The sequence below is a fragment of the Conger conger genome, chromosome 18 (assembly GCF_963514075.1).
Source record: "Conger conger chromosome 18, fConCon1.1, whole genome shotgun sequence".
Classification (NCBI taxonomy): Eukaryota; Metazoa; Chordata; class Actinopteri; order Anguilliformes; family Congridae; genus Conger; species Conger conger.
In genome coordinates, this window is record NC_083777.1 from 17307612 (window position 1) to 17319110 (window position 11499).

At 40.7% G+C, this 11499-nt stretch overlaps 1 protein-coding gene across 1 annotated transcript; it reads left to right on the plus strand.

Annotated features, from left to right (window-relative positions):
- The first annotated feature begins 5 nt into the window (after window positions 1–5).
- Window positions 6–10647, plus strand: sirt1 (sirtuin 1). Its single transcript, XM_061227845.1, has 9 exons — window positions 6–458; window positions 1140–1268; window positions 1525–1763; window positions 1933–2085; window positions 2543–2690; window positions 2776–2855; window positions 3975–4158; window positions 4427–4969; window positions 6692–10647. The coding sequence occupies exons 1-9, from the start codon at window positions 137–139 to the stop codon at window positions 7003–7005; spliced, it is 2112 nt and encodes a 703-aa protein (XP_061083829.1). The 5' UTR covers window positions 6–136; the 3' UTR covers window positions 7006–10647.
- Window positions 10648–11499: the final 852 nt, after the last annotated feature.

Consider the following 11499-nt stretch of genomic DNA (forward strand, 5'->3'; position numbering starts at 1 on the left):
GACTGAGGTGTCGTGTGGGCCACCGACACTGGCGCAGACGGAGTCACGTGGTCTGTTTAAATCTCCCAGCTGTCGTGCACGGGAGAGAATTCTATGGTTGAGGCTCGGTAAGATCTGACTTGCGTCTGAGCTAAAGATGGCGGACGGAGAGAATACGCTCCTGGATCCCAGTGCCAGGGTATCTGGTACGGGAGAGCCCCTGTCCAAAAAGCCCAAGCTAGGCGTGACGTTGGGATGCGGGGTCAAAACCTGTCGGACAGAGCAGGGAACGGGAGAGGCTCGGGCGGCGGAGGTAGCTGAGCAGGCGGAAGGGGAGAAGAAGGTTGAGGCGGTGGCGGTGGGGCAGGCCATGGCTCCATCAGGCGGAGACAATGAGCTGTTGGTTTCGGAGCTCGGCGGAGAGCCGCTGAATCAGGAAGAGAAGGCGCCGACGGACGGACCCACCGCTGAGCTACCAGGTACCCAGCTAACAACTTGTACTGATTAGCCCACTAGTAAGCGGGCGTTCTCGAATTGGAACGTTAGCTAGTTAGCCAGTTATGAATGTCTTTGGTAGTTTGTGAGCAGAAAATAAAAATATTAGCTAGCTAGCTAACTAGCGTTACAATAAGAAGCTGGCAACTGGTGAGTATTTTTGCTTAATGGTGCTAACGCGGCTACCTTTCATAACGCCGCTAGCTAACTTAATGATGAAGTGACTACGGTATACTAGCTTAGGCGATATGCGCAAGTTAGCCAGCTATGCAGCTAGGTAGCTAGTCTCGGTACATTCATTGCTTACTGAGTTGCCAGCAAGTGAACGGATAATCAAATCACTGTCATCGTATTGGAGGAATATGTGGCCAATTACTGAACTACATTGCTACTAAAAGCTAATTCGAGATAAAGTAACTTTATTTGAACTACGATTGCAAGCTAGGTATCTTGCTGTCGACGCAGGTTAACATTAGGCTTACTCACAAGCATGCTCATAAACGAAATACCTGTTCTTGTTGGCTTGGGAGTTGGCGAACAAGAAGTATTTCCAAAATGAAATTACTATATTAGAAGCAAGTGCTTTAATTTTGTATAAGCGATTCAATCTTGTCATTCCTACTGTTATATTTGGCTCACTAAAAAGTGCATTGATTCCATTGAAGATTTAACTCCCAATGGATGTCATCCTCACGACTGTGGCGATGATGAGGACGATGACGAGGGTGAGGATGATAACGACGACCGATCTTCACGAGCAAGTTCAAGCGATTGGACACCACAACCGCAAATAGGTAACTTTATGGATACATAGTTTTGTTCGGGTCTAGAAACAGAAACCAATTATTCTGTATGGGTTATGAAGTCCAAGTCTTCAATATGAAGTAACTAGTCTAATACATTTTATAAAATAGAATTTTGGGGGAATATTCACATTATTATACATTATGCAATATTCGACTGCATAGAGATTGTCAATGTTTTTGTTATCTGTTTTGTAAATTATATGGCAAAATTAATATTAAGTAATTTGTACTTAATATTTCCCAGGCTCTTATAGTTTTATTCAGCAACACATCATGAGAGAAACGGACCCCCGGACAATTTTGAAAGACCTCCTTCCAGAAACCGTTCTTCCGCCCGACCTCGATGACATGACCCTCTGGCAGATAATCATCAACATCTCAGAACCTCCCAAAAGAAAGAAGCGCAAAGATCTGAACACCTTGGAAGATGTGGTCAGGCTACTGCATGAGTCCAAGAGGATTTTGGTTCTCACAGGTGCTGGGGTATGTAATCAGTTTAATTAATTAAGCTTAATTAAACCAACATGTATGCTTATTCTTACATTTCTGAGCATGCTGCTTTGATGGCCAGTACAAGATGGAATTCTCCTAAAGTGCTTGGTGTAATATGAAATCAAAAGCTTCAATGAAAAGTTTTTGTTTTGAATTGCAGGTGTCCGTGTCGTGTGGAATACCTGACTTTCGATCCAGAGATGGCATTTATGCCAGGCTTGCTAAAGACTTCCCTGATCTTCCAGACCCTCAAGCAATGTTTGACATAGAATACTTCAGAAGAGACCCAAGGCCTTTTTTTAAATTTGCAAAGGTTTGTTTAATGTGCCCGGTTAACATTCGGTGGACAGTGAACATGTATAAACGTCAACATGGGGTTCACCCATGTTCGAACTGGCTTTATTTTTAACATGACAGCTGATAATTATAATCCAACATTCATGTGATCATACAAATATAGTTGCCACACTAAATGAAGTTCCTGTCTACAGCATTCCTTCTGTTTAGGTGGTTTGTTTTTTTTAAATATTCAATATATCATTCTCCCAGAAACTGTTCTTCCACCTGACCAAAATTCCCAATGATGCCATTTGTTCTGTAATTCTTAAAATCCACAAAAGCAATCTATAAAAGGCATTTTACATTTTTATGCATTAGACTATTGTCCACAGCAACTTTCACTTTTACATAGTATTTATTTGCACAGCTGAATATTACTGAAGCAACTCTAAGTACGTTGTCCCTGCTGACACTGACCTCGTTCCACGCAGGAGATCTACCCGGGGCAGTTCCAGCCATCACCGTGCCACAAATTCATCTCAATGCTGGATAAGGAAGAGAAGCTCCTGAGGAACTACACGCAGAACATCGACACGCTGGAGCAGGTGGCCGGCGTGCGGAGGATCATCCAGTGTCACGGTCAGTGGCGCGCGGGGTGCTTTTCCCAGTGTAATTACCTGGTGTTCGTTTCTGGTTTTTAACTCTGTTTGCGATCCCTTCACAGGCTCCTTTGCCACAGCTTCCTGCCTCATCTGCAAGTACAAAGTAGACTGTGAAGCAATTAGAGCAGACATCTTTAATCAGGTAGGGCTGAAAGCAAACGCATGTACAAGAGCTGAAAGTGAAATGCAGTCTGCTGATAAGAGGGCTTGGGTATTAGTGTTGGTATATCGCACAGTATTCTGGACATGTCTGTTAATTAACTCACCAATTTCATTTCTTCTTCGGGGAGTCAATTAATTGGTGGATTTTTTTATAAAAGGAGCTGGTATTTTTTTTTTCTAATTTGCTAATACTGTTTAGGTTATTAGTGCAATCAGTAGGGCCTGGAGAAAATCTTTTCATCTTGCAAGTATTTTAGTCCTCAACCAAACCAAGTGGAGCCTCCATTTCAAATTATGTGTAAATCATTCAGAGAATAGCAGCAATCAGCATCAGTTAATAATTCAATTGCCACTTAATCAGGCACATAAGAATACATGGCTTCCAAAACTCCTGCAATGACTCTGTGTGGGTTTAATACCCATTGCATTTCCTACCCCTGAACAAAATGTAATGGGTTGTATTTTTGTATGTATGTTCCGCTTTTCCTTTTTTCTTTTTTTTTTTTTAAAGCTTTTGTTCATGTCTTTAAATGCTGGTCTTTGTTGTGTGGTCTAAAGATAAGTAAAAAAATGTAGGACATGCATTTCTTTTCTACAATTCTTAATACACCACACCTGTTATTTAAGAGCTACATGCCACAGAGAGTTCAATTTAGTCTATTGATTTTGCATATGATTGTTGGCCGATATGATTTTGTAGGTGAACACACAGTGGTATTTAATGTTGTAGGACAGGGGTGCACAATTCCGGTTCTCAAGGGCCGGTCTGCGTACTGGTTCTTGTTCCAACCAATTGCCTTGTTTTTAATTTTCTGACAGCTCTATACATTACCCTGGTTCAAGCCTGTTCTTGAGCACAGTAAAATCCTTAGGGTACACTTGCAGTCTGCAGCTGTAGCCAGTACCGATACAGATGTCAGATAAGATATGATTGAATCAATTAAATAATCAAGACCAGAAGTTGGCACAAAATCCTGAAACGGATTGGCCCTGGTTGTGCATCTCTGTCGTAGGAGCATAAGTCTTTTTATTCAGCCCGAGTTGCTGCTTTAGGAAGTGTTATTTAAAATCTGTTGATTTGTGAAAAATGCTGTTGCAGGTTGTTCCACACTGTCCAAGGTGTCCTGACTTCCCCTTGGCAATCATGAAGCCTGATATAGTCTTTTTCGGAGAGAACCTGCCAGAACAGTTTCACAGGGCAATGAAACGGGACAAAGACGAAGTTGACCTTCTCATTGTCATTGGGTCTTCTCTTAAGGTGCGACCGGTGGCACTTATCCCAAGTAAGTTGTATTATATTATATTCTTTTGGTAACTTTCAGTGACTTTAACTTGTATAAACTACTATTAAGTAGTTAACATCAATCTGGTTTCTAATGCAGCACTGCTTAGGCCATTAATGGGAATTTTGCTTTCTGTGTCCATCAAAACCTTTGAAGCACATAAACGCATGGTCTCTCTCACCTACTCTTGATACACAGGTATTCAGGAACTAATTTTTGCCTAATGTCTGTTTACAATAGTAAACTTTTTTTTTTTTTTTTCCCTCAGGCTCAATTCCACACGAAGTGCCTCAGATTTTGATCAACAGAGAGCAGCTTTCACACCTGAACTTTGACGTGGAGCTACTGGGGGACTGCGACGTCATCATAAATGAACTGTGCCACAGGTTGGGCGGAGACTACAAGCAGCTGTGCTTCAACCCTTTAAGACTGAGCGAAATCACGGAGAAACCGCCGCGGCCTCAGAGAGACCCCGCGGCGGATCCCGTTTGCGACGGCACGCCAAACTCCCCGCAGCTCAGCGAGAACGAATCGGGGCGGTTGAAACCGACCTCAGCTGAGCCCGCGGAGGACGCAGAGGGGCAGTTGCCCCCCAAGGTTACCCCCCCTGCAGAGGATGTTACAGACAGTCACCCCAACACTAGGACGCAGTCCCCCGATCACGAGGACTGCGAAAGTCTGGAGCTACCACTCGGAGACGTCCACGACGACGAGGCCTTGAAGTTCAAGGACAGAAACCCTAAAACCGAGGGGTACAGAAGATGCTGGCTGAACAGAGTTGGCAGGAGTCCAATCAGTAAGCGCCTTGAATGTAAGCTCTGTGTTAATATTTATTCTCACCTCATTAATATTGCTGTAATTATTAGCTTAGCCAATTTTACCTGCAGACAAATTGGCTACTCTCCATCAAGCCTCAGAATCCAGATGGTCAGATCTAGAGAGGTCTCGAGACACTCTCCTTACTGTCTGGGACAGCAATTACTGTCGCGTACTATAGGCACGCCAGGGGCTTGCCAGCGTAGTCATTAGTCAAATTATTGGAGAGTGGCTTTTAAAAGTGTGACATTTCAAACGACATGTCTCTACTGGATATTTCCCTACTTCCCTGTGTTCGTGTTTCAGTTGACGGTTTGACTAACTAACTAACGTAAAGGAGGTGTTTAGGGTGATTAGTTTAAAAAATATTGCCTAGATTCTGAAAGCGTGAAAGTTTATTACTGCAGTGCTTTCGACAGGCTATATAGTGAATAGATTTCATTCTGGACCACAGTTTACTTCACACAGCACAAACTTCATTCATTAACAGAAAATATACATGGGACGATTAGTAAATTTCTCAAACAATATATTCTATGGTAACTAATTGATCATGGCAAAAAAATTAAATTGCAGACTTTCAACTTTAGCCATCTCTTTTAGAGAACAGCTGCATAGAACTGGAAGCTGTAGGTTACACCGTATGCAACTGAACTTTATTTCAGTTGAAATAAGTTGATGGTAACTACTCAATTTCAAAAGACAGTGGTCACAGTGTCAATGAAGAAGCTAAAGAATTGTGTTGTAGAATATTGTTAACGTTCATCAATTCATCCCTCAAGAGTGAGAATCAAGTTCTTCTGGAGGCAAATGGTCTCAAGATTGTAGTTCTGATACTTCAAATGATGTTAGTCTCAAGCCAGCAGATCCTACCATCTTCTCTTTAGCTTACACTTTATGAAATGGCGAGGAGCAGGAGGCCAGAAGGATTCAATATAATGTTGTTCTGATACCAAATTATGTTTAGTTGACATTAAATTATGGAAGATCTGTGAGTTAGTTTGTCAGTAGTGAAGTATGGTAGCTAGCAAGAGATACAAAAAAACGAAAAGGATTTCTACAGAAATCAATGGTGGCCTCTTATGGAGCTTTTACCATTGACTTACAATGGGGTGGGCAGGGTTTTAAGGTCTTTGAGCCACTTGGGGAGAGTGCTTTACTTTGAGATGTGGGTTGTTGCCACCTGGTACCATGGGACACTAGAACCTCAGATCTGAACTTCACAAAAGGCCGGTCAACCGAACAGGGTAACATTACTGAGGACCAAGTTCAAATTATATCAACATTAGACAAGGCAGTAAGATTAACTGCTGTTGCTAAAGTGTAGCCTACAAGGTATGTAGGCTACTGCTTTTGACAAAGAAGGACCAGGTCAAAATTTGCTGTTGGATGGAAGCAAGAAGCAGGCGAGCACTGGGCTACAGCCAGTGCAAGCAGCAACTTTCGCTTACCATTGGTGTTCAACCACAAGTGCAAAAACTCAGTAACAACATGGCTGATATCCTTTAGGAATGTAAAGGAAGTTTTTGCTAGCCATCATGAGCCAAAACCCAGGCAATCTCTCTTCAACAATACGAGAAGTCGGAAAACAAATATTTGGAAAAAGTTATTGAACATGGATAATGGTTGATTCATATGTTGTTTTTTGAATCAGAGCCTACAGAGCCTTTTTGGTTACTCGGATGGTTGACCATACGTGTATTTTTTCCCCCCGCAGCCTGTCAGTACCTGTTTCAAGCCCCAAACCACTACATCTTCCACGGGGCGGAGGTGTACTCGAACTCGGAGGACGAGACGTCCAGCTCGTGCGGCAGCGAGAGCGAGGGGTCCTTCTGCAGCCGCAGCGGTCTGGGGGAGGACGACAGCGAGACGGAAGAGCTGTACCCCGGGCCCACCGCCGACGAAGAGCAGGACCCCAGAGAGGAGGGTCTGAGAGACACGCCGCCCCTAAAGCTAGCCAGCGAGGACCTGCCCTTCACAGAGCACACAGACGGCACGGCCCCGGACGATCCCGACGCGCCGCAGATATGAGAACAGACTCGTCGGCCGCCACCGTTTTAGCCACAACACGCGACTACAGGCATAAAAAAAAAAAACTAAAGGCATGGTTTATATACATTGGCAGCGGAGAAGAATTGCTCTCGGAATACATACGCGCACGCCTTCCCGCTGACGCGGCGTTTTCTGTCCCCCGGGTCGCATGGTTGATTTGAGGCGTTTCCTGGAGGTGCGGGGTGCCGATGGTCGCTCGTCGCCGAACCGGCCGCGGAAGCATCCGGAACATGTGTGATGGCCTGTCGCAGTCCGCAGTCTCCTGACCCAAAAGGATCTTTTGAGCAAAGTCAAACGAACGCAGACGGCTGCAGGTTATCGAGAGCTGTGGACTGCTGTAGAAACCTTGTGTCCTGGTACTGTTGGAATAGGCTCCAGAACTTTCTCAACGGATAAGGTGGTGTGAAACTGTCATTAAAGCTAAAGGAGATCTAAATTAATGGTTTGTGGTATGTATTTATCATATGTTTTTTTTTTTTTTTTGTATGATCAAGCAATTCTTTCATGGGAGTAATTCTTCTTGACTACTGGAGTATATGTATGTATATGCATGTACAGTACACACACGTTTACATAGTGTAGTAGTTACATTTATTTCTCGCATACCTCCATGGTATGGTACAAATAAAGAGGTGTGTTCATCCAAATTATTGGATGTTGCGTGAATAAACATTGCATTTTAGTATGATTTACCTCTTAATATTTGGTTGTTCAGTTTCTAAATTAAAACACTGCCATTCTGTTAGTTGTAGGATAACAAAGGGAATAGCAATTTTAGACCAAAGAACATTTATTTTCCTGCATACATAAAAAAGGACTTTGTTCTTAATCTTCGCATACTAAACCTCTCTTCTCATCTGTACTACAATGTAAAGAAAACACTGGCTTTTTTTTTCTTTTCTTTTTTTAAGGATTATTGGCAGCTACTTTCTTAAGGTAGAGCTAGTGTCATTATTTTTGTATTTTCTAATGCATTTCTTCATGCATACTCAGCAAGAGTAGGTTATGGTTTTCCAAAAAAATTACAAAAAACAAAAACTAGCGGAGTGTGAACATATTTCAAGCCCTGTGTTTGTATTGGATAAGCCGTCAGTGGCGCAAAAGCACTTTTTCACAAAAAACTGCCATTTTAGGCAAAATCCATGAAAAGCAATTTGGTATCATTCGTTTTTTACATGCCTCAGACGAGAGGTAAATCCAAAATCTAGGAAGCAGTAATTTTCTGCTATTTTAAACTTTGTTTCACTTCTTCACTACTGCTGTTGTACAGGTATACAAATCTTTACAAATTTATCCCAAATGCCACTGAAAATTTGGTAGCCTTAGGAATCATTGTCATATAAAAAAATGTATTATACACTGTCAATATCAACCTTCAGCATTAGGACGCATCACATCATGGATAAATCTCATTGAACAAATACAAATGCTTTAGGAAAGTGTCTGGAATAGGCAGTGTTGAGGCAGAACAAAAAGAAAAGATCTGGATTTGTAGAAAAGCATTCATCTCTAAACCTTACACCTGAAAAATTACTTTGAATAGTTTTTCTAAACAATAGTTAATTCTACCAAAGAAATTAGGTCAGACTTTCTTACTTTTATTATTTTCTAACGGATCAAAGATGGGTTCATGGTGGTGACGGGATGGTAGAGCTTCAGAAAATGCTAAATGAGAGGAGTGGTCATGAACTCACTGATGCGGACCAATTTGTATTTTTACTGTAATAAGCTATTTTTATTTTATTTTCCCCAAAACCATTAACGGCACACTGTAGGTTTACCCATTACAAGCTTCATAACAAGGGTATTCCTGGAATCTCTGTAAAACTCTGCTCTTGGTACAAAACTAGTTTCCACTGCAATAAGCATAACAATGTTTTGGAATCGATGGGAGAATTCCGGTGGAACTGAAATTTACACACTAGTTATAAGGCTATTAATAATACGGTCCCCATTGAGTTCAAGTTTTGTTCTAAAAGAATAGTTTATTTGCTTGTGTTGAAAAAGTTGAGCTATTCTATTTCTCAAAATGATTGTTGAAATATGTCTGCCCTGTTTCCTGCATCATAATAGGTAATTTCTACACCTGTGTGATGTTACATAGTTTGGTGCCCATTTTTGAAGAACTGTTGCAAATTTTGTTTGTACTGTACATTGCCAGTATTTGCTTTGTTTGTATTTCTGTGCTCATTAGTTTCTTTTTCTGTAGTGGTTTGGAGCTCATTGTAAAGCATCTGCTTAGTTATTTATACTGGACAGAAACTCAAAAACTATTTCTACATTTAAAAAATGCCTTCATCCCCAGTAGCCTCGACCACCCATCCATATTCTGATATTTCTCCACTCCAATATCAAGATTGCAAAATGAATGTACCTTAATGTGGGTTATGAAAATGGATGTGGTAGTCAATAAATTGAAGTACACAGTACGTGGAACAGTGCCAATAAAATCGCATGAATACAGCACCAGAAATTAATGGATAATCTCCATAGCATTTGCCAATTAAACCAATTAAAATAAATATAGCAAAAATGTAATACCTAGAAGGATTTTAGTGTGGTCTTTGAGAAATCACAATGCAAAATAAAATACATTATTATATAACTTAAGTTATGAGCCCTTTTTGGTTTACAGTTTTTAACCAAGAAAACATACTAAATAATATTGTGGGAGGAACTGGAGAGCGAAACGGTGTGCAGCAGTGCAGAACAGATTGGGAAGATTTTCCACCCCTCTGATTTTCTTTTCCATGCACATCCAAATTCCAGATACTGTGGGAATGTGATTTTAACTCTGATAAAGGACAAAATGAATAAAAATAAATGATTGACAAGTCTTAATTCACCATTAGTAATGGCAAACAAAATGTTGGCTATGCTTTAGTGTTCAGTCTGACCTGTGTGTTGCATTAGATGGGAGACTCATCAGAAATGTGTTAATGATGCATTTAATGCAGGAAATACAATGCCTAAACAATTAACAGAAATGTCTAGCTTCCTTAAACTGTACATGAATGAATAAATTCTTTTTTTTCCTTTTTTTTGCCATTAGCTATTAATTTCATTTTAGTCCTTTATGATGATCATTTTCCAAAGGTGGCCTATTGCATTTTGAATTTGTATGTTTTTGTCATGTTCCTTTCATTTTTGCTGTATTAAGATTAGGTCTTCTTTACATTAATAGTAGCATGATGCTACAGGGATGCATCATTTGCAGTTGGTGGAATCAGCTGGAATTATATGATGCTCCTTTGTATTGTGTGCATGTCTTCAGATAAAAGATTGTATATCTGTAATCATTAGCTGATAGCATAACATCTTTTCTGCAAAAAAATGGACACCATGGCAATGTTTTCTAGTTTTATATGTAGATTTTTCAATTGTGACATGGATGTTTTTTTCCACGAAACGAGACAGTTGTGTGTCCAGCATTACTCTTACCTAATCCTTTCCCATTGTTATTTGTACTTTGGTCTTGAACTTCAGAAATATTGATTTTCTATCTTGAGGACACTTTGCTTTACACTCTTGAACGATACAGTTAATGTATGTGTACCTGTATAAACGGAGGGGGAAAAAATGCATAAAAACAATGCAATAAAGTGTCCTGCATTCCTTCAATCGCTGGTTTCTTCCATCGTATTGCTAATGAACCAAATCTATCTTTTTACAGGTGCATTATCATTGGACCTTGTATGTTGAAATATATTCATTATTGCTTTGTAAATGTATGTTCCATTAGTTTATTGGATTAGCAGACTCTTAACTAGATTAACACAATTTGCATTCATCCAGGTCTTTAGTCAGGTGTGGTTCCTGATTCAATTCAGGTTAAGCACCTGCAAGAGGATACGGTAGTTGTGGTTCTCCAGCAGTGACTTAAACTTGGTAGTTATTATTCAGGTTCAAGACCAATCTGATCAAATGACAACGCTGAAAACCATTTAGCCAACTTTTATTTTTAGCACGTGGACTGCTATGCAGTCCCATTACATTAATTTCAAAGATATTTGTCCTGCTGTATTTGAGATCGCGACTAAATGTTTTATGTGTATGCTTGACAAGCTCCCCTGCGTTTTTATTATCCTCCTTGATGCATGGTGCGGTATGAAGATAACACAATTTGACTGGCCTGTGCAAGAAAGGGATGGGGTCTTCTACCCATGTTTAAAATGAATACGGTACGTCACGTCCTTCACCTATTAAGAAAAGTGCGACCAGAGTAGAGCTATTCGGCAGATAAACTACATGTAGTTTACGATAGACATTATACTGTAGCCATTGTAATTAGACCTGAAATGATCTTCACATGGCGACCACTGAATTGCACTTTACAGAACTCAGATAACCTACGTGTATCCTTTGGTGCGTTTATCGCGTAAAGTAGTTGTAAGGTTGGAAGGATGCAGGGAGAGTAAAATCTTTGATGCTGGGTCGGAGACGCCTGTAGATCATTTGGATTTATATGACCGA

Coding starts and splice junctions, on each gene's coding strand:
- sirt1 (XM_061227845.1), top strand. CDS start 137: ATGGCGGACGGAGAGAATACGCTCCTGGATCCCAGTGCCAGGGTATCT. Junction 2,856..3,974: donor GAGCAGACATCTTTAATCAG/GTAGGGCTGAAA, acceptor ATGCTGTTGCAG/GTTGTTCCACACTGTCCAAG. Junction 4,970..6,691: donor AATCAGTAAGCGCCTTGAAT/GTAAGCTCTGTG, acceptor TTCCCCCCGCAG/CCTGTCAGTACCTGTTTCAA.